The following is a 25,245-nucleotide window of genomic DNA, read 5'->3' on the forward strand; positions in this document are numbered from 1 at the left end:
AATATTGTATATTTTATTTAAGCCGTCGAAGTGAGTCTATTAATTAAATAGCTTTGTGGCTTAGGTAATTAAAAAGACTTATTACGGAGGAAGTATCCCTGAGGCCGCATTCTTAAAATTCGGTACGCCTATCAAAGAACGAAAGGACACATTGCGCAATCATATTAGAAATATTTGATATACACTCCTTAGAATATGTAATACGAAGCTCATGCACAAAGTCACGCTGCTCAAATCTCGATAATTAAAAACTAATCATTTTGTAATGATTAGTGTGCCCAATTTTTTATCGAAATTTCTCACAAAGAAAATTAAGTAGATACAAGCATGATTACAAACTACTTAATTCATTGACATGGTCGATATCAATAGGTACATAACATAATTTCTTGATTACTTAGTTAAATATAACAAAATCTTAGTCAATTTCTTGATGCGAAGAACTCTGTGGTTCCATTATTGGTTCACAACGCAAGAATTTACGTCGCATCGGGCAGTTTTCCTCGCGGTCCCACAGGCCACTGTTTGCTTTCTGTGGCTATTTCTGGACTCGGTTGCGCTTCCATTGTTTTGAAATGAATCTTGAATTTGTTAAATTACGACCGGCTCGGGTTAAGCGAAACTATCATGGCGGTGGAATGAAAGTAAAAATGTTGCGCGAAAGCGATATTTTATATATCGCGTGATTTATTTGCAATAGCTGGAATACCTCGAGCTCGTATTAATCTTAGATGAACCTTACCGGTGGTTCTATTGAATTGGGCTGTGGTCAGGTCGCTTTATCACGAAAGTGTTGAATATATTTTTAAGTTTATGAAACAATTGTCAAGTAATTAAATCCTATCAGTATCTTTTAAAAATCGAGGTTTTTGTATTACTATTACTACTTTATAGTCTGAAATATTTTCATAACATCATTTTTAAACGTTTACCGTAGGTTTCTGAGATTAGAATCCACGATTAAAAATATTGTTATTCCTGTTTTGTCAAGAAGGAAAGACAATAATGACGATATATTTTTTACAGAGAATTTGGTGTCAAAAACCCACGGTAAAATACGAAATTTAAATATATAATAGTTATACTAGAGCAATATGTAACATCAAAGTTTGTTGTTCGGATAGTGTGCGGAGGGCGGTTGACACTATTATACCGTTATCGGTGGTTTAATCCTACGTTAGTTGTTTATTAAATTAGGAATTAAGAGCAGGTGATGTGGGCCCCAGCTGACAGGCGCGTAAGAAAGATGACGGTTCGACCTAGATTACTAGCTACAGTAAGCCGCACAAAATTCTGGCAAATATTAAAATATTTAGATAATAAATATAGGTCAAATACGTATATAAACCACAATAGTTAATACGCTAACCACCAAAAGGTAATTTTAATCTTATAATTTGATTTGATTAAAACAAAAAGATTCGGTTAAAATAACGTAATGTAGGGTCAGCAAACTTTTGGAATTTTTAAATTGAAGTTAAAATATTTAATACTCTCATAAAATATAAAATAATGACCTTTTCTTAAATTTTACAGCAAAAACACTATAATAGGTAAACATAAACCATCATTGGGTGGGAAACACACGGAACAGCTACATATACCGAAAACCGTGACTCCTTGTGATTCAATTGCCATACCTTATTTCGGTATCGGCGGTATTGCTTTTCTTATACCAATACAAATGTTAATGGCCAGCTTTAAATATACGGGCATAGTATGCCAGTTATTCTAAGTCATGGTGTGATTGAAGCGCGTCTAACAAATCGAACGGACCTAATGCCGCGAACGTGAGGGGAAAGCGCGCGTTTTTCCCCTTCTGATAAATTAGATGATTTTAGAATTTATCGTTGCGTATGTATTAGTGCAAATAGGTTTGTGCGCAAACTAGGTAATATATGAAATAATATTCACTAAAGAAATAAAGATTGTAAGCGAAAATGAAACGTTAAGTTTGAGTCGATTTCGTAAGACGAATAAACTCATAATATGAAAAACACATTGGATCAATCAATAAGGTCACGGAGTTAAAAAATCTTTCTATTTCTAACAATTGACGATCGTATTACTTAACAGTAAAGTATTATTTATTTTAACTCGATAGATATTTAATTAAATAGATAATTAAAAGTAGCAATAGTTGAGAGTGTACTCGCGAACAAAGGAAGCAACGGGAACGAGATTTTTTCTACTCAATAAAAGCTCAAAGTTCTTAGAAACTATTCAAAGAGCTATTCGTATTTGAAGTTATTGACGCGTGAGTGACAGCGTTTTAGTTTTCTCTTTAGCTCTTTCCAAACGATTAATTATTATTTGGAATAACAAAAAATACTCCATTATGTTTGCGTACTATCCAAACAAACGAATAATAAATTTATTGTAATCATTCGAATTAAAACATGGTGATCCACTGTTGAAAAAATATCACTCACTTTATAACCTCTTATTGACACTGTTTATTCGAAAATAAATTTGTTCAAGCATCAAATAGATTCCTTTTAAGAATTTTATGCCTTTACTTTTTATGTTAGTCCGTTTTCGCATCAGGCTTCGCGAACAGGCACAAAGGGTTATTAGTATTTTAATAATTAAATAAAGTCTATTCTAATGTATAAAACAAAGAGGCCGCATCATATTTTTATAAAACGCGCAAAGGTAAGGCTAAATTAATAAGCTTATGTAAAAGCTGCTCCTTTCAGAATGACCTAGGCGATTTTTTTTCATTACCTGTATCACAAAGGGGGAAGAAGCACCTTTTTCTCGCTGTTCTTTTCTTCCTCGTGACGTATTTTTTACGAACAACTTATAACAGATCTAGCGAGCACTCTTTGTTGGAAATGTGAGCGTCTATTTGAAAATTAAAATATGGCTCGCTCGACGTAAAATGATGAAATACCTTTTCCGTTATCAATGCGGCGGAGAAACACCCGGGCAAAATGTTTCATGTCACAGAAACAATACGAAGTAAACAAACAAATTACAATGATTAAGGCGGGGGGTACATTGTCCGATATTAATATTTTTAACGAGGCCACGGTTTTATTCAGCGAAATTGCAGTTAGAGGGATCTTATTAATGAACGTCGCAGACTCCTTTGTCCGGCGCCGGAGCATTTCCTGCACAATCGCTCTGACACCGAGTAATTAGAGAGAAAAATTCGTTACCCGGACGTCTAGGATATTTCACTATTGCGGTGGGGTGAAGTTTTTAGAAACTGGCTACGATGGATTTGAATAAATCAAGAGATGTGAACCGTTTTACTGGATACATGTTAATTATACTGAGCTATTCCAAGCATTCAAAATGTATTTAACTTTAAGTAAAGGTCGCCTAAAATGCCCTTTGCCGATTGCTTTCTAGTACGTAATATTTTTCGAGAGATTATTCAAGATTTGCGGCGATTAATACGTACCTAAAGTCTGTAAAGGTAATTAGATAAAGAGTCATCTCGGTAAAAAAAGTAAGCAACGGACAGGACAATTTCTTAAAAGCTTTTCTTGAGCGTTTTACACTTGCGAAGCAAAAAACTTAAGCTATTTGGTCTGGCCGAGACCTGAGACGGAATCGTTTAAGCTTAAGATATTCTGATAAATTTTAATACTTTCATTTTATATTTATTTCACCAAATATACATGAAATTAATAATGAACTTTTTATCAAAATATAAATTACTAAAATATCTAAATATAAAAAACTTATAATAACATATTTTGTTCAAAAATAAAAGCAGCACACTTTTATGTTGAAGATTAAACGCGATATGAAATAATTTTTTTCACATAGTAGGCTGTAGCAAAACATTTAAATCTGCCGAAATGCTGACTAAACTGCTACGCGCGTAGAAACGAGGCTAATTTTGAAATCTTGACGAAACACGAATAGTGTCGCAATCTAGATTCATATGTTAAAATGATATTAGATTTTTTTTATTACGTACGTATATTTTTCGTATTGATAATTCAATTATAAAGTGGAATGGGTAGGACCTTTAGTAACGGACTTATAAATCGAAAGCCAGAAATACTTCTAAATCATACCACTTTTTAGTGAAGTTGTATTATTTTACGAGACAACCATTTATACGTAAAGATAGTATATGTTCGTACATTGTTGTGGACTCTACCAATAACTACGACCGTATAAAAGATATTTACGGTAAAAAAGGGCGATAATACTTCAGTAGCAAAACTTCGAACTGGCGCAAATAAATCGGAATTGAAAAACTTGAATAGAAATAATTAAAACGAAAACAGCGTTAATAAAATCCCGAAAAAAAGAAATAATAAGTTGAATGTAGCACACGATTCGGACAACCTTTAATTAACTTGTAGATATTGTTTTGTTTATGCACAATAGGCTTGCGGATTTCTTTGTATGTAATTAATTATTAAGGAAAAAAACATCTTAGAAGAAATGTTTTATTTATTTTCCTTTAACATTTTTAACTTATCCTGAGATTGTTTAAATGCTTTTACAAATATAAAATAAATTGGGATAAGCTAAACGTTTTATAATTGATGATTGATAATATAGACAAATAATTTGAATTATTATTAAGAAATTATTATTTATGATTTAACATCTTAAATGCGTATGTTTAGACGGATGGATATTTCTTTGAAGGTATTTCAAGAACACCCCGACATATCTCAATCAAATTTGGCAAACATATAAATATATCTGGAAGAACCATAGGCTACTAATTCTGTTTTTTTAATTCCGCGCGGACATAGTCGCTGGCGACTGTTAGTATTACTATATGTATTATAATAAACATTGCCAGTAATAATCTCAACAAATCGTTCAACTACAATGTATATAGTGCAAATATAATCTATACTATTAACATCAATTAGGATTAAATAAGCGTTCTGCTTGATTAATAATCCTGTACATACAATTAGATATATAAAGCAAGGACCAATTAGGAAGACTTAGTACAGACATCAAATTGAAAATATTTATGCACATTTGAAAACTTGTAAATGAAATACATTATTTACTTTTAAATAAGGTGTTCAAATTATGTTCTGTTTTTTTTTGTTACATAAATAAATCGTTAAAATGTATGTATATATTTTTAAGATTTACGATTACGTTAAATGCGGGATGCATCTAATTTTGGAAACATCTTTGCTTTGCTGTTGTGATTACTTCTGCCATGTAATTTAAATTGATATAAATTTAATATCCCGAGAAAATTCAACCTTACGTATCTTCTAGATAAAATGACCACGGTCCTAATTATTTTGTTGATACAGCAGCTTAGTCATATTTAGGTCTAGACAATTAACTTTACGAGGACTTAATATAGAGACTGCTTTTTTCTCTCACTACGCGTTCGTCTACGGCCGTTCCGGTTCGTAAGCTAGCACGATGACCTTACATCATTTACGATTTAGCGTAAAATATAAGCGACAGCGGATTTAAGTCCCTACTTCCATTACAAAAAAAAATTGTTTTATCTTCCGATCTAAATCTTCGTTTAGACGGACTTGGAAGTTAATGTTATACTTATACTTGTTATACTTTTGCATACATCTTACGTCCTTAATAAGATGAAGAGAAAACTTATCAAAAGAAAAGTGGTAAGGAATTTCCCAGAGCGCAAGAAAATAAATAATGCTTAATGTATTGCTATCGCTGTTCACTATTGAATTCTACGAATTTGGACAGTCTATTTGACCTATCGGATGTAGACTGTTGTATAGGTTCGAGAGAATTAATACACTTCATGGAATCTTCTTCGTGAATTTAATTAACAAATCGCTTTCGCTTATGTTCTACAGTTTAATAAGAAACATTTTCGATGACGTGACGGGGCCTCTGACGGTTCTCATTGATATAATGATTTTTGTAGTTAAGAAACATACAAGATTAAATTAATCTTAGTCATCTTAACTCCAATAGGAAATACTCATGTTTGTCGTATTCTTAGTAACGAGTTAAAAAAATATGGCGTTGTAATCTTACGTCCTGACTGTAAAATCTGGTAAAATAGACATTTACATTTAACACAATAAATATCAAATATTTTAATCATTTGCTTGAAATAATTTAGTTAGTCAACGGTCACTTATGCTTATACGCTATATCAGTGATTTCAGGTGTCCGCTCGCTCGTTTGCCACCTTATGATATAAAAAAAAATAGTTGATAGACTAATGTTTTGAATACATTATGTGTGGCACAATCGTTAGATTTGGCACATTTTAATCGATTTGTAAGTAGGAAATTGGTAGTAAATGATAATTAAAACTTAATTATTTTATTGCTGTTTCTATTCGAAGTAATTTAGATCACTTTGGATCATATTTTTTTCCTCATACTTTTCTGTACCAGAAATCACGTACCAGAACCTTGCGAATCGTGACACGAAAATTTCATAATTATATTAATTGTTTAACGATAACGGTTCTTTCGCTAGCCGATAAAGTTCGAGCAATTAATTGAAAAAGTTAAACAATTGCAATTATTGAAATAAAAATCTCATTTGCAAATATAATTCTGATGTTATTAATTCGCTCCGGGGAAACTGCGGCCCGTACTAGTGAAACTCGATTTGTAAAATGTACACGAACAAATCGCATCACTTCACGCGACAATATTTTTTGTCACAATAATTGTTGAATTAAAATTAACATACTAGTTAGATGTTTGAGTGCAATTAAGCGCATACTCGTGTGTTGTGAATACCGTTTCGCGCGGACGCACCTCGCCGGTCTGCTTTCCAGCAAAATTGCGGTGAAACTGATATAATGGCCACGATATGATCGAGTACCAGTGGTATTATATCTTACTTTATAAAATCGGAAAGTTATGTTTTTAAATTGGGTCCCGTATGATATACTTGATTTAATTTTCTCATCATCGTCATGAACAACGGGTCGATACAGTATGTACTACTCCTCCATACATGTCTATCAGCCGTCATATCAGAATTAACAAATAAATGTTTTTTTTCGGGACTTTAAAATACATTATATATAAACTTGCTCTCAAAATATAAGAAACGTAAAAGAGAAAGTCCCTCCTCATTTTTTTTTACACTAGTTCAAGAAATTTAAGATTTATAGAGCTTAATATGAAATTAATATCAAGAGAGGTTAATAAAATGAAATAAGGCCGCTAATAGTCACAAATTGGCAAACAATCGAACAAACGGAGTACAGCTACGTATGTTTCACGTTTACCGTTACTCCGATACTAAGGTCCTATTTGCAAAAAATAAAATATCAATAGTTCTAGATATATTTGACAACCGTTAGCCTGTCTCGACTTTGAATATATTCAATGAACGTGATAAACATTCAAATGAATTTTTACATATTGCAGTAACACAATATCGACAACTATCAAATTTATATTTGATAGAAAACGAATTGGTTAGAATAATATTAAATTTATTAGAGCGTCGGTGGCTCAGGGGTCAAGCACTCGACTTGCAATCTGCAGGTCCTGGGTTCGAATCCCGCCATGTACCAATGTGTTTTTCGATTTCTGATTTACATATGTACATTTATCCGACGTTCCTACGGTGAAGGAAAACATCATGATGCAACCTGCACATATCTGAGAAGAAATTCAAAGATATGTGTGAAGTCAACCAACCCGCACTTGGCCAGCGTGGTTGACTAAGGCCTAATCACCCTTAATTTAGGGTAGGCTCCGAGCCCCTCGGTGGGGACGTATAGTGAGCTGATGATGAATGAATGAATGAATATTAAATTGTGATGTAAATCTATTATAAGATTTTATTTAGATTTCTTTATTACGCATACCGACTATATGATATAAACGATAGTTCAAATGTTACGATCAAAATGAAGGTTGGATCTGCAGTTAAGGCGACTGTGAAAACAATTTAAAATGTCAAATGGAAATAAATTTTAAAAGGTGGATATTAAATCACAAAGTAAATTAGGGGCGTACTTACAAGCCCCCTCAAAGATATTGCTTTTGCGGTGAGCTCGAAATGAGATTTGTGAATAAATAAGAATTAAAATAACATAAACACACTACCTTTGAGGGAAGGTCTTAATGAGAAAAGTTCGATGGCACTTTCGTTTTGAGTTAAAGTTGACTGTAGATGGAAGTCACATCGCACCTACTTTCCGGATGGCTCTCATCGAAGCGGCACGCCAAAACCACAACAAATTATAAATAAAATTATTTCTTTACTGTTTAAAGAGTCAGGTTTTGTTCGATCTTTCGTTTTAACTTTTGAAATTACATTCGAAATTGTATTAAAAGTTTTCTGGCAAAGCGTTGGGGGCGTGAATCAATTTTTATCATCGGTTCGTGGGCGATTTGCGGGATAACAATATAAACGGATTTAAAATGTTTCAAATAGCTTTGTTTATTCAAACCGTTTGTTAAAAATATGTATTTTTATATTATAATAGTATTCACGATCGTACTATGCATTACCTAACGCGCGTAGCATGCAATTTTAAAACTAAACATGTTGAATGCAAGTTATATACAATAATGTTTTGTAATTTGACCAAAAAAATGTTATTCTACCAAAAATTTTATGAAGTTTAATATGAAATTTCAAATTTCACTTATAACATAACTAATTAGTTCAACTACTTACACAAGGTTTAAATTTGCTAAGTTAAAGCTGGAGTAAACCGTTAATACGCTTAACTTATACGTGTGAAGTTCAAACTTCCCAATAGTTTCATATGATTAAAGTTAACCGAGCGAAGACATTTTGGCGCCGAAAATACATGTAAACTCGACATTTACGCGTTGTTTATTTATTTGGTGTATTAGTGGCGACAAGCTTTCTGCACTTCGCATATCGAAGCCGCGATGGTATCGGCAACAGTCGCACGCTCGTGAAAGCTGTTATCTGATTTGTTTGATCACAAGTGGAGGCGCGAGCGCTGCACTAGAAACTTATCGGACGAGCGTGAGTACGCCGTGGCGGGAAAATTTGTGGTGGCACTTACCATGTTAGAGAGCTGAGGACGCCTTTTAGCTTGGGGTTCTAGGGCCTGGAGAGGATAAGCGAGGGGTAACGGTAGAGGCAGCGGCAATGGGAGCGGGTGCGGATGGGGAGCCGGCTGCAGGATGTAAGGCGGGCAGCAGGCGCACGGCGTCACGTAGGGCACGCACCCGAGCTGCGGCGGGAACAGCGTGGCGGCGGCCTCCAGGAGGCCCTGCCCGCGTCTCTCACGACCGCATCCGCGGCCGACCACCTGACCGTCGACGGCCTCTCGCCGCCGAGTCTGTTATGGTAGACCTTGCCACCGGCACGCGACACCGAGAGCAGCGCGCTCGGAACTCGGGAAAAGTTTAGGGTAGTAAGTTTGGGAGCGAGGGAAAGGCGCGGGCGAGGGGGAGCGGGAAACTCGGAGCGGTCGGACGAAGCGAGAAACGTCGCGCAGGAGTCGCGAGCGGTAGAGTGGCGTGCGCGGCACGTGTCGCCAGGGCGGCGTGTGGCGATGGACTGAGCGCGGCGGCGGCAGGTGCGCGAGGCGCGCGGCGCTGGGGGCGGGCCCACCTGCACACCTGGGCGCCTGCGCCGCGCTGACTCGGCCTCTCGGACGCGCTCTGCCGGCCCGCCGCCGCTCACCGCCTCAGCTCCGCATCACGCTCGCACATCGCACACGCTGCATCCTTCCACTTCCACCAACGGCCACTTTACCAATACATTATGTAGCAAACTATTGACACATTTATGAAATTACGTAAATTTGATTGAAAAATAATGTCCCTTTTAAGGAAAAGTTTAACAACAGTACCTTAATATAAATTAAATAGCAAATTATTTATCTTTGCCAGCAATGAGTAAGATAAGCTGACTGAGAAATAACTGATTAACACAGAATATTATTTGAACCAAAAACCTTTTTTGGGCGAACGGAGAAACACAGTTAATGAAACAATGTTAAAACACCTAATAGTTAAGTATATACTATTCTAACTTGTACAAACAATGTGATGTAATTAAATAAATAAGTTTGAAAACACGTCACTTAAGTTTTGATTTTATCAAAATCCGAACACGAAAAAAATACTAGTATTACACCACTTAAGAAATACATTTAGCTTTTTCTGTGTTCATAAGATTGTGTGAACGATGTCAATGGCTCCGAGGGTATACAATTCGTTACGTCCCCCATCATCAAACTGCAGCGCCCCATTATCAGTATTCTGCGCCCTTCAAAATGTATACACGAGTTTCCATTGCTCTCTCTCATTGTCTTGGAAAGATTAGAAACAAAAATAGATTTTAGTCCAGGTAGCAGCAGTGGAAACTTACGGTTACGACAAACAAAAACGAAACATATAAGACGCAATTATAATCGGGAAATAATAAAGCCGTTTTTGAACCGATCTCTTGTATTACAATCTTTCTTCTTGCAAACCTTTGTTAACATCCTATTAAAATAACAGAGTCACAAACAAATAGAAGTCACAAAGACCGCTTTGAGATTATATTGCTTAATATATCCTCAGAGGACTGTCTAAAAATTGTATTGATCTGTATAGAGGCCTTCGTTAGACATCAGAGGGCTGCGTTCTAAGCTGATTGTCCGCTCAGGGGGCATTACGTGCCTTTTAACGGGAAGCACTATTTACCTTTACCGGAGATCTTTCCGCTACCATCTTAAACACTCACTAACGACAAAGTGAAACTAAATCCCGAATACTGTTCGGATTAAGGATAAGAAAAAAATAATTAGATTGTGTTTTGTTTGAAAAATGTAATTCTTTTTACTATTTAATTTAGTGATATTTAATAGCAAAGCAATATTATTGGATACAAGGTTTTAATCGATTCTAATTCTTACTTATCTAAGATTTAATAGTTAAGTAATAGAAGAGGACTCTTGACTTAGTTTCAGAAGTCAAGAGTCCTCTTCTATCCCAGAATATTTATAATTTTGTGGTTTAGACTTTATTAAATAACTTATAACCTTTCAGATTTGGGCTTTGAAATAGTATTTTCAATTTATTTGTAGATATGTTGTTATTCATCGTAAAAATCCAATTTTATGAAAAATATACAAGCTTTTTCGTTGGACCTTTATTGTATAAATTATTGTATATTATTTAAAAACCTATAAAATCAAAAAGTTATATATAACATATTATTATAACATTTTTTATTTCTATATATTATGACAGTGAATAAATATTCGCGAACCAACCTAAAGCATCGAGTTTGCTGGTAGTTTAGTTATTATACATGTTTTCAGTTGTCTCCTTTAAATTTAGCGTAAAACATTATGGTTAAAAGTAAAACATTATTAAGAACATCGAAACGTATTTTAATTAACAAACAGAATAACAATGGACATAAAACGTGTCTATCAATAATTCAAACGTCTCCAAGTTGATAATACATCAGACATTCGTTACTTACGGAAGCTTTAAGCTTTGTTATCGGAGTTAAAGATTAAGTCTAACACAACAATCATCTCAAGTAATGCCTTACAGTAACATACACACCGACAGCCACACGTCTGTTTTCGATAGTATTAATTAATTCTTGTCATCGGTATGTACAAGGTTAGGTAATTAGACGATGTGGTAAGCTGACATGTGTTTGAGGAGGAAGCGATTCGCGCTCTGCCTGTCCTTGTCTCATTTTATGTTACATTTAAACGTTACAAATATTATATTTAGTATGTTTATTTCTTGTTGTCATATTCTTAGTATTAAAACAAAGCATGGAATAGCAGCACAATAATACATTGGTAAAAAATTACTTGATTTGTTTGTTATAAGATATCTTAAGATGCATGAAACCTACTGAAATTTAGCATAGATGTGGAACATTGCTTTATAAAAGTCTGAATTTTAAGTTAAAAATTTATATACGAATAATACCGTAGATGTTTGTTTTGTTTAAACTAAAAAGAGAAGCAAAACATTTCCAGTTCTATGCTTCTTTGACTGCAAAGAGAAATAGTCTAAATATCTCAATAGCACAGAGCGCCAATGTGTAAAATAATTCCAAGTACTAATTTAAATGTAAGAGTGAAAAAAAAAACAAAAAAGGTCGGATTGCAAACTTATGAAAACTGTGAGAATGCTTCATTTTCTTTTTTTATTCGTCTCTTGGCGGTCGAGTCGGAAAGACTTGGAGGGTTAACTTATCATTTGGTTTTGCGATTTAATTATTTTTGTGTATTTAAAATTAATAAAAATTTTATTTTAAGATAACATCGTTCTCAAGAGATTTAATTTCATTATAAATTACTGTCTGTTGTCTTGTATCGTAACAATTTTTTTTAATAAATTGGGAAAACCATCTATAGTCATTATGACAATAAAAATTAATCAAAACTTTTTTTACTAAAGACATGGCTAACTATTTGCATAAAAGACCAGATTTCTTGTCTGGATTGTCTCGTGCAACGTGCAATCGGTTTCGTTCTAACAATCTAAATAACAGCTTCAGTGAATCAGTGTGTGTAAAAAGGTTCTAGTTGTGTTTGTATGGAGATGTTTGTGTGTGGGTATCTTACGTATGGTATTGTCTATGTGTGCGTATGCATGTCATAGTTAAGCGAGTGAGCGAAGTCGCAAGGCATGCTGGCAAATTCCGCAGTTCAAAGTTACGTTGCGCCCGCGCGGGCCCCGGTCATTGAACCCCGCGCGCCGTGCAGTCTACCAGCCGTGTTATGTAATGTGACCTTAACATTGGCCTGTGAAACGAGACCTTATTTTGATAGTTGCGATCGTAATCACATTTACGACGAGAAATATCCGTATTCGTTTGATAGTTTGTCGGACGTGTTTTGTTTTTTTTATTATTTAATACATGTGGACGATTATGACGACTAATTTAACATATTTCAGGCAATTTATCGTTTTAGATTCATTTTAAAGATATATACTATAATATAGAACATTACCATCGTAAATATCGGATATCACCAAATAATTTTGGCGTCGACATATCGATTACCATCCGATATAAAACAGGACATTCAAACATAACAAACAACAAAACAACAACAGTTTGCCGAAACATAGCGACAAATTTTCGTTAAATGAATCAACTTCGTTGTTGATATCATAGATTTGAGTACTAAAACCTAAATTAACGCATTAAAAATAATAATTTTATTATACAAATCACATTGCAAAAAAATAAAACATTAAACATAATCAAATACATAATTTAAATCTACGATAAATAGCGCACTCAGTTTTTAATTGCCCACTAAAAATTCCTTAATGTACATTTAGTATGATACAACATGTCAACTGCGACTTCAAACTCTAACAAACATATATCCATCTAAACTTTCGTATTCATAATATTACTAAGACATCTAATAAGTGATATTGTTTAATATTGCAACACATAAATATGCGTAACGGACGATGAAAAGAAAACAGCACAGCACAGGAACCGTAACGCAAATAAATCGTCCGTGGAATGTTAAAGAAAACTGTATTAAAAAACGTTTTAACAACTACCACAGAAAAACCTATCGTGGCTTCACGATGGGTGATCTTGGCATTTACGCTTAGCTTACTATCGTATATGGTATTTGCTGTTTTTTCCCGACTAACAGGAGGGTAATGCTCGCAGGTATGTATGTTCCATTGTAACCTTCAGTAGCCTTAACATAAAGTTAGTTTCTGAGACCAAAATATCTAAATAAAAGATATAGTCATCCCTGTTTTAGAGGGAGATTTTGGTCTTAGAAACCCACGGTTAATCGATGTTAACGCGTGAATTTCCGTTTCGAACACAGTTACTTCTTGTCTCAGAATATAGTATTCTAATAACGGGTAGAGTCGAGTATATTTTTTTAATAAATATTAATTTAAATAAAATCAAAAGCATATAAATGGATTAGTGAAGAAAATCACAATATAAAAAATAGACTATAATACAAATTACATTTTTTTTGTAATTAATATTATTATATTTTTTTATCTGTTCCGATTGAACAGAAGGACTGCTACTTTATTTATTTGAATATATATTTAAAAATGAATGAAAATATGGCATAATGTAATAAAAAAAATATTATATCATAAAGTGCATAAGTGAACTTTATACATCTTCAAAGTTCAACAAATCATATCGCTCTAACAATTTTCTACGACAAAATAGTGTTGAGAGTTTGCCAATATTTTATTTGATAGAACTTTTATTTTCGTCAAAAACTTAAAGTGACCACAACACATTTGGAGAACTGCAACTCGAAGCTTATTCTTTAAAATAACTTTGACACGAAAGTTTCCAACAAGCTTGCGGATATAGTCAATTGTTTTGATTTATACTGTTTGAAAATAAATTGTTAGTTCTTATCCTAAAGACAAATATTTGATTGCTCTAAAATGAAAAAAAAAAATCAACACAGAGGTCCTATAACCTCCTTCCAATTTCAAGATATGTACGTTGAAAGACATACTATTCGTGAAGAAGATTGAAATACATATCACAATTTTATAATAGAACTAGCTGTGGCGCGCGACTCCGTTCGTGCGGAATTAAAAACTTAATAAGTAGCCTATGTGTTCTTCCAAACTATGTTCTACATCTATGCCAAATTTCAGCTAGTTAAACAGTCGTTCTCGAGATACCTTCAAACAAACATCCATACACTCATCCATCTAAACATTCGCATTTAAAATATTAAGATTAGTAAGTAGTAAGATTCATATTTTCTTATTCATTGTTTATTTAGAATTATCACTAAAGCAATAATAAACTCGCATGTTATATCGTCGAAAAATCATTTCATAATATTTCATTGTCCGTGTGTAAATGACAAAATGAATTAAAAAGAGAATTTGTTACAAGTATTGTTAATTATTTAATGCAATGTACATTTCGTCGGGCGCTGAAACGGGCGAGCGACTGACCGCGCGCCATGTTTTTGCTACTTAATTTTAAACGTACAAACAGAATAGGATATTTAGATTAACACTGCGAAAGGGTTAGACAAGCCTAATGTGTCGTGGGGATAATGAACTTCGGTACAGCAATTAGTTTTAAAATTTACATAACTTCATGTTTACGCTTCTGTGAACATGTTAAAGTACTTATTTATAAATGTTTTATTACGAATCTGATTATATTTAGTAATCACGGTCCTGGTACTTCTGTTATATATTCCGACATCTGTCTTATTCTTATCAAGCTATAATAGTAATTTAGTTATGTCACAGTCAATGGCTGCAAAAGCTGTAATAATTAACAGAAATTCAACCAGAGAAGTGCCTTTTCAACTAAGTGTATGCCTGGCTGAAGTCTACAAAGTATCGAAGTACAAAAATACGACCTTCTAGAGCAGTGGTTCCCAAACTTATTTTGTCTACTGCCCACTTGGAGAATAAATATTTTTTTAGCGCCCCCATATTTTCACATATTTAAAAACCACTACATCTTCAAATTAAATTAAGTAATTGTGACCTATATATGTATATTAACGGAGAATTCTAAACGAAACTTTTACTATAACCCGCATCTTGAGACCTGCAGCGCCCACAAGGGGGCGTTATCGCCCACTTTGGGAAAGACTGTACTAGAGCATAATTTACAAAACGTAGAAAATTATCGATTAATTTCATAGCAGTAAAATGATTTCGTAGATACTACTAATAGATAAGGCAATAACTCGGACTCTTCATCAAAATAGCGAAGTAGATCGTAAAATATCTTTGAGTTATATATTGCCGGTGCTGCGCGCGGGCCCACGGGTGAGCTTTTATCAAATTGTATGATAGGATTTGAGAAATACGACATTAATGAGAGAATCCGTTTTTAAGAAAAGATTTACTTTTATAACGAAGGAAAAGTTTATTTCCGATTATCTTTCTTTTCTTTTTGTACATATGATGTACAACATGGTAATGTTACTCTTACTAATATTATAAATTTTGGCTGGATGGATATTTGTTGGAATGTATCTCCGGAACGGCTCAATGAATCTTGATAAAATTTAGCACAGACGTAGAACTAAATCTAAAAGAATCATATGCTATTAACTAATTTTAATTTCGCCAGGACAGAGTCGCGGGTAACAACTAGTTAAATGTAATTGAAAGCATCAATCAATTATATGTATACCAATGTTTTTTTTTGTGTAATCAATGTAGTACATATTTTAATTATTGTTAGAAATAATGCAAGTAAAATTTAATGTAAGCAGACGTAATTAAAATTTCATTGCCAAAAATTTGTGTAGAGTCCAGTAAACAATTTGAACATAAGTTTAAACATTTGATGTTGTTGCGCAGAATATGAGTGCAAACAGAAAGTTGTAATCTTATATGCAAAATTAGCCCTTTTCACTGTTTGTTGGGAGTTCAAAGCGAGTTCCGAATTAAATATGAATATTTGTCTGGGCGCCGTCAACAGTCCGAGGCCCGAAACAGCGGTTTCTTCGCGTATTCTCTATGTAGTGAACAGAACGACGTTTACTTAGGCTCAAACCTCCGGCGTGTCTCAGTCGGACTTATTTCAAAATGAATATGAAAACATATTTACTTGTGAACTTGTGAATGCGTAACTCCAAGACATTGTTTCAATTTGTAATGCATTTGTGTTAGTTTCAATGGAAACAATACAGAGACATCAACAAATTATATTTGACTTACACTGTACGAATCATGACGAATAACTAAAATAATACTGAATAATTAACGTCCAAACATGCAGACCCTTTTTAATTTCGTTGTTGTTATTTTTTTAAATTAAAATAAAATTACAATATATAAAACCTCTGTGGTTAGAATTACATAGATAATATCACTAAAACTATTTAGTAAGTGAAACTTCCACAATAAAATCAAACATATCATAATAAAGGAATGAAAAACGATGATCATTTACAGACAAGAAATCACTTTATCCGACACAAAACGACCATTCAAGTAAAAAATACCATCCGTTCCAGTAAAAAATAACCATTTGACAAGGAAAATATTTCATAGAGGCGTCGCTGAGCCCATTCACGTTTCCCCTTTCACATTTCGGCTCGGAGTGACTCCTGGACAGTATACATATACTATATGTTGATAGCAATCTATTTGCTGTGTGCTTTCGTGTAGAGGACACGTGTTCTCTATCTGAATTTTCTCTATTCAATGTCGTTTCGAAACAATACACAAGTTTTACATTTAAACTCTTTTTTAAATACAATGAGAAATTGATTTTTTTTTGGATTTTAAAAGATAAGCACTTGACTTGTCATCAGCAGGTCCTAAGTTCGAATCTCGCCATGTACCAATGTGATTTTCGATTTAAATACTCGTATGTGCATTTATCCGACGTTACAGTAAAAGTAAACATCGCGATGCAACCTATACATATCTGCGAAGAAATTCAAAGATATGTGTGAAGTCAACCAACCCGCACTGGGCCAGCATGATTTACTAGCCTACCCGCAGTGGGGACTTTGAGCTGATGATGAATTGGTGCTGAGATAATAAAGGATAAGGTTGACTTTAAAGTAGGTGCCTAGAGATAAGGCGATAGACAATTCAAAGTTACGAAAGTACATTCATCGACCATTCGATTCGTTTTAGTAAAATCTGCAAACTATGTATTTTAATAAAAAAAAAATTAAAACCTACATACATTGTAACTAAGATTGTACACATATGTCCACTAACTTATCTTCGTTCGTACATTAAAAACTCATTAAGGCTCCTCGATATGCTATGAAAAACATGTTTGTACGCATATACTGCCACGTGCCGTAAAAAATCGATTCATTGTTAAAATAAAAATAATAGAAACACAAACTAATAATGCTATTTGCGTTATAATTTCTGGACCGTGAAATACAACTGTTAAAAATATACATAATTTACATTATGCAATTAATTCATATGCAGAAACTAGCGCCATCTACGTTTTAGTGACTGTAAATTAAATGAATAACATTAACCATTTGTGTACAGAACACTAAAAGACGTGGTTTTTATATAGACCGTGTCTTTGTAAGGTTGTCCGTTCCAAAACCTTCCATGGCGTTTCTTTGAGGTCAATGTCCTATACTTCCTATATTACGTAGTCTCCGTTACACAATTTAATGGATATGTTTATTATGAATAATACGAATTACTTGTAATCAAATCAGAAACTTAACACGACGTAAATGAAGTAATAAGGGGACTAAAACGGTAATTAGCAGCGTTTATTCTAATTCCTTGGCGAACGTTTTCTTAATGAAAGTTTAACAACTTAGATATGTAAATGGTTGGCTCGCTCCACAGACGCTCTAACTTATGTTTAGATAGTAATAATTAATACCGTTAAATGTGTTCGCTTATTCATTACGCGAACACGTTAAGTAGCTAAGAATGACAATGGCTTTGTTAGACTTTGTTTAGTGTTCAACTACATATTTCAGATTAAAGTTACGTCAAGAACAATATTCTACTAATATTACAAACGTCTAAGTTTGAAGTTTGAGTTTTCTTAGAAGGTATCTCTAAAACGGCTCAACGGATCTTGATGAAATTTGGCATGTATAGGTAGGAAAAAATCTGGAAGAACATATGGGTTTTACTAAATAATTATGTTTTTTTAATCGGACGGAGTCGTGAGCGACAGCTAGTCGCAAAGAAATCTTAAAGTTTGTACTGACATTGTGTAAGTTTGTAAAAGCAAAGATATAAAAATAACGAAATTTGTGAAAAATTTAATCAGCTGTGATTCATTTGCAGTACGATCTTTTTATCTGAAATTATAATTCTGGCAGCATCCTACGATAGGGTTATAAAATATGTTTATATTTGGTAAGTTATTCAAATGGAGGTCTGGGTCTCTGTCTACCCCACTCAGTTACATTGTTGTTGTCATGAGTTACATTGTTGTTGTAAGTAATTCATAAAATACTAAATGTAAAAGATTACTTTGAAAATACAAATTCTCTAGGCCTCAACACAAATAACTATGATCGAAAAAAACGACTGACTAAATCAATTTTAAACTTTAACTTTATTGATTTTACTTTTAATGACAATAAATTGTAATGATTGTAATTAGCTTTACTTAGTACAAAACAAGGCATATACATGCTGTTATAATATTCACTTTGCTCCGTGCCCTCCCCCGCAACCCCGCACACTCCCCGCAAGCCCCCCGCTAAAGCTCTTAATGCCAAGTCGGCCTGACCTCATGCCAGCTCCATTAAGCCGTTTATACATAATGTATGAATTTGTTATGCCGTTTGATGTAAAGAAGCTTTAACTCAGGTAGTGTTAGGGATCAAGGACAATTTCGATGAAATATAAACTTGTATATGAAAGTGAAGAGCGAACGATTCCTATTGAAATTTGAATTGCTAATGATAGTTATGAATCTCTTGTTGACCATCGTAAATATGAAACAACTCTGATACGACCATTCGCTTATAAGCTGCACGCATCAAGGGACAATTTCTACGTACAACTAAACGAAACTAAGAATCTAATCTTAACCATCTAAAATAGTAAACACGGATAAAATTGAGTTAAGTTAACGTCTTTTATTTAATAACAATCAATCTTATACATAACAGATTTCATAGTTATGAAACACTACAATTAAGACCATGTAAACGCAAAATAACGACCAACATATTCGGAGCCCATTCGGCTGTACGACTTCGCATTACTTAGAGTTCAAAATAATTTACAGCTTCCAGACAGTAAATTTGAATGAGAAAGTGCATGTTTATTTTCTGGACGTGCAGAACTGGGGATGCGAAATTTCGTCAAGATTAAATCAGCGCCATTTATAACAACGTGCAAGGAAATAAACATACTCTTAAGGAAATATGAAATTGTAGCCTGACAAATGAGTAACACTTTTTTTTCGTAAACTAAATAAACTTTTTGAAAGTATAAAGTAAAACAAGGTAAATATTTTGACACTCTCTGAGTACACATTGTACACTGACCTATAACTAATTATTATATATTTCATCATCATCAGCTCACTATACATCCCTACCGATTGGCTCGGAGCCTACCTTAAATTAAGGGTGATTAGGCCATAGTCAACCAAGCTGGCTCAGTGCGAATTGGTTGACTTCACACATATCTTTGAATTTCCTCTCAAATTTAAGGTTGCATCACGATGTTTTCCTTCACCGTAAAACGTCGGATAAATGTACGTATGTAAATCGGAAATCGAAAAACACATTGATACATGGCGGGATTCGAACGCAGGACCTGCAGATTGCAAGTCAAATGCCCCCTGAGCCACCGACGCTCTTTATATAATTTAGTATATATTTTATATATTTAGTATTTGCAAAATAAATGTCTATTTAAACAAAAATATCGAATTGTCCGAGATAATTAGGTACCACTCTATCAAAATCTGTACTGTAGCATTACTAGTATTGAAACATTTTGATGTAACAACGGACGGACAGAGGGCCCTATTATGGTATCGTTATCCGGACTAGAGCTCGGTTTGCCCGGTAACAAGTTCGCGTATTAAATGGAAATCCAAAACTGTTGTTAGCCGCAGTCGATGCGCGCTCCAAATGTGCAGCCAACTAATTTAGGGTTGTCTATCGCATCTAGCTATCGTATTCGAAGTATAGAACGAATAGAAAACTGTTCTAGAATTTAGACCCCTTTTCCACGAAACATACTATACTCTGGCTGCGGGCGGCTGTTGTTTCTAAGAGAGTCGCGGTTGTAGCAGCCAGTACAAAACATATTTTTATGTTTCTCAGTCTCTTTAACAAAACTGAGCCAACAGTATTAATTGCTATTGGAAATAACAGACGAACGCGGTTAAAATAACGTAGTTTAAGTAGTGAAAAAGAAGTTTTATTCTGATCCTATTATGCTGCGAGATAAAATTCGACGTACAATTACACAATATAAAACGTTCCGATTCAATCGAAGCTCAGTTTACAAGCGATAGCGGTTTCGAGGACCAATTACTAGACTAGACTCAGGACAGACTGCAGCTTCTTTGGAATAAATTTAAGAATAGAATTTTTGAAATATAATATTGCACGCTCAAATCGTACTTATTTCCTCAATTTTGACATTAATTTTTTTATAATCAAATTACATAGAAATACAAAACAATCACTTTATATTCAAATTTCAACTTTAAGTATCATTGACCGTAATAATAAAAACATATCTTTAAAATATTAAATGAAATATTTGTAGAAGTTAATAAAAGTTGTTTTAAAACAGTGAGCATACTTGGTAAACAAGCTTTTTGATCGCTAAACTTGAGATTGCATTGCCTCGCTTGGTTTACGACGGTAAGTTAAGTTTAATAAGCCAATCGATTGGACGACAAGTTATTCGATTCAGCTAGATAGCTAAGACAACAATGTATCTTTATAACTTAAACATAGATAAGCATATTTTCAGACATAGATGCTTTCGACCAAAGTATCTGTGATACTCAGTCGTTTTCTCGGACACCCTGTATAAAGTATTTGGTATATGTAGGCATAACATTGATGTAAATTCAGTAAACGATAAAAGAGCATCGGTGGTTCAGGGGTTAAGCACTTGACTTGCAATCTGCAGGTCCTGGGTTTGAATCCCGCCATGTACCAATGTGTTTTTCGATTTCCGATTTACATATGTACATTTATCCGACGTTCTTACGGTGAACGAAAACATCGTGATGCAACCTGCATATATCGGAGAAGAAATTCAAAGATATGTGTGAAGTCAACCAACCCGCACTTGGCCAGCGTGGTTGACTATGGCCTAATCACCCATAACTCTGGGTAGTCTCCGAGCCCCTCGGTGGGGAAGTATGATGCTGAGCTGATGATGAAATGATATCTTATTATGTAGATAAAAATATTAAATGTTACTTTCTGAAAAGTTTTACAAGAAAAGCGATAAAGTATAATTTATCATAAGTTTAAGATAACTAAAGCATCCTAGACATGTCCGCTCTAACGACCACTTGCAACTCTTTCCTGCAAACGCTGCGCCTTTTAAATGGCGAAATAATCGCGATACATCAGCCCCATGAGCATATGCAGCGTGCAACATAATATGCAACATATGCAGCAAGTTGAGAGCATTGGGGATTTATATGTCTACGATTTGAGCTAATGTTTGTTTATCAAACTTTCAAATATTAAACAGAATTAAGGAAGAATTGTCACTTAGTGAAAAGGTTAGTAGGCTGAACTAATCGGAAACAAAAAACAATAAAATTTTACTCTTCATAATATACAAGCTGACCCCGCGACTCCCTCCATATGAAAATTAAAAAAAAAGCTTAATTAGCAGCCCCTGTATTCTTCCAGAATGCGTTCTACTTCTATGTCAAATTTCTGCGGGATCCGACTAGCCGATTTGAAAATATCTTCAAACGAACGTCCATCTATCCATTCAAACATTCGCATTTATAATATTAGTAAGATAAGATTATTAAATTAGTGAGGAGTTAAAACCTGAAATATATTCTGTAAACATATAAACATCATCTTGTTATTAAAATAAGTAATTACATTAATATACGTGGTTAATATCTATTATAGATTTTTCTGAAAAAAAAAAATATTAATAATGTGACTTAAAATAAAACGTAAATACTAAGAGCAATTTAGACTAGCTATACAAGTAGCCGTATAAGTAGTCTCAGTCAAAAAGACCACTTCCTATACTCATTTTTCTCGGTTACAGCGCTATTACCGGAAAAGCGCTTTAGAAAAATTTTGTGTTCGTAGCGTCCCAGCACTTTAAGCTGAAAGTGAAGTCAGTTTAAAGCTTATTTTTGCGAATAAGAGTAATATTGACTTTACCTTTCACAATTATTAAAAGGTTATTTTATAAAATGCTCCTAACAATTGAACGTGGAATAATAATATACATATATCTATTATCTTCGTATTGCATTTATGCAAATTAAACACTACGTCTAATTATAGTGTTCCTTGGAAATACTTGAATATTTCTATTTCAAAATACGAATAAACATTAGTATCGTTGAATAGAAATAAATGCTTCAGGGGTTTTTTATTGATTTGTATTTTTATTCCGAAAAAAAAGCTTGTATCACACGAGGGCAAAACGGTTCGGCAGAGCAGTACTACCATTATTAAAAAGTCTGACAAAACTACTCTGCATTACTGTTTAATCTTTTATATGAAACTAGCATAATATATAATTGTAAGCTTGTTATTCAAAGCGTTAAATAGGAAATTGAATAGAAGATAGAGTAACGTTTACTTGTTGCTTGACGTTGGTATGTGACGCTTGGAGCGTGCACGGCGCGTTATGTCGCAAGCCAAGCCGCGCTACGAAGATTTTCACTCCTTTTTATACACTTACTATAATCCTTAGAATTTGCACATGAGAAATTAAAAAAAAAGAAAGCGTAGAAAATTTTAACATGAAAACTACAACTTGTAAGAGTTTTAATTTACGAGTTTTAAAAAAAAACTAATAAAGGGATTTCTCTGAGCGTATTCTACTCTTTGCAATAAAATATCTTGTAATTAAAAAGTTATTTTCTATTACAAGAAGGACTACAATATGGATATTAAATAACAATAATTATGTTGTAAAAAGTAAACAAGAATACTATCGGGTTACTCGGACCGAATGCTGTGGTTGAGGCCTCAAAATTATTTTAATGCGGTCAAATAATTATATTCCATTCATTCATTTGTTTATTTTACCAAGTTAATTATAATATATTATTTAACTAGCTGTCGACTGCGACTCCGTCCATGCGAGGTTAAAAAAAAGAAAAAGTGACCTATGTGTTCTTCTAGACTATAATCTATGTACATCTATGCCAAATTCCAGCGAGCTCTATGCAGTGATTCTGGAGATACCTTCTAACAAAAATGCATGCATCCATACATCAAAACATTCGCATTTATAATATTAGTAAGATAAGTTTATTATACATTTTAACATAGTAATAATTAACATGTTGCCTTGCGTATAATTGAAATTTAACGCGATGAATGCTTTGTTGAATTCTTGTTTTGATTGATTAAGATATAGTTTGTATAAAAAAATAGTAACAAAAATGCTAAAGTAATAGAACCATCCGTGGTTGTACTGATGTGAAAGAGGGTGGAGGCGTGCTAGTATCGGGTGCATTTAATAATTCTGCCTACCTAGATTACTAGCCTTACGCCTAGCTTATGCTTAATATGGTCACAACAATTAAATATTTTTAAAATTACAAATAGGGGGAAAGACAGTATTATTGCTTTAATATTATAAATACAAATTGATTTTGTATAACAATATTTAATTTACACGCAATGAAGGAAAATTTATTATCCATATCGAGTTTTAAATTCCTTAATCTTATAACGAGAATTTAATAACAAGCCTAATTAAAGAATGTACGCAACTTTGTAATTATGTTTTATGTACAGTGTAAAATTGTAAAAGCTTTAAACATTTCACCCTTGTTCGTAAAGCCTTTTGTTTTAATTAGAATTCCTTCATTATTGAAAATTTCAAACATTTCAATTACTAGTTTTTAAATTATGTTACACTAGTTAATTAGTTATACATAATTTTAGATGAATGTTACATAAAAAAATTTTAAAGCTTCGAGACAGTTGTGCCAGGATAGCTTTAATTTTGAATTCTTAATCGTTCCGTTTTCCTGAAAAAGCATAAAATAAAAGACCAAAAAATATACTATATAGATAATGCCAGATCTGTGAGACTTGTCAGTTATAGTATTGCTATGCAACAGGGGTTTAGCTGAAGCTCTAAACGATATACAAGCGACGCGCAAATCCAAACAAACGAGAACAATCGCTGCGGCTCACGACCACTTCCGGCAACCTAACTAAATTGTGATGCGTTCATACGTTAAGGAAAACATTGTTTGATATCAAGCCGCAGATGTAAGCCACGATTACAATTGAAAATATACAAGCTATCAAAAAAAAAATAGAATTACTATTATATAATTTTTCTATAGTCTCACTAGAGGTCGCCCGCGACTCCGTCCCCAGTGAATGTAACCTATGTTTTCTTCCAGAATATATTCTATATTTATGCCATTTCAACGAGATTTGTTCAGCCGATCTGTAGAAAACATCTATCATCCATCCATCTAAACAATCTCATATCTTTATAAAAAAATAAAAATCGAAAAACAAAAACTGGTAACTCAACTTTATAACATAAAATAATAATTCATACATACAGTTTTTGCATCTAGTTTTCATAGAGGACGCAGTAAATATTTCTTTAACATTCATTTCGCTCAAAATTACGTCGCTCACTCTGACTCTGTTTTGTATCACAATATTTAAACAAAAATAGTTTGCGGTAC

The 25,245-nt window shown here is 33.6% G+C and overlaps 1 protein-coding gene across 8 annotated transcripts in view; it reads right to left on the reverse strand.

Annotated features, from left to right (window-relative positions):
- The window catches only part of heph (polypyrimidine tract-binding protein 1 heph), a 308,076-nt gene that overhangs the window by 127,256 nt on the left and 155,575 nt on the right, over window positions 1–25,245 (reverse strand). For 3 of the 8 annotated variants that reach the window (XM_013322443.1, XM_013322441.1, XM_013322444.1), the window contains exon 1: window positions 8,960–9,445. The exons of the other annotated variants lie outside the window; for them this stretch is intronic. In XM_013322443.1, the coding sequence (XP_013177897.1) occupies window positions 8,960–8,962 (3 nt within the window). In that variant the 5' untranslated portion in view covers window positions 8,963–9,445. Of the gene's footprint in view, window positions 1–8,959; window positions 9,446–25,245 lie in introns of those variants that run through there. 8 annotated transcript variants of the gene reach the window in all.

Source organism: Papilio xuthus, unplaced genomic scaffold (assembly GCF_000836235.2).
Source record: "Papilio xuthus unplaced genomic scaffold, Pxut_1.1 DF825928.1, whole genome shotgun sequence".
Lineage (NCBI taxonomy): Eukaryota > Metazoa > Arthropoda > Insecta > Lepidoptera > Papilionidae > Papilio > Papilio xuthus.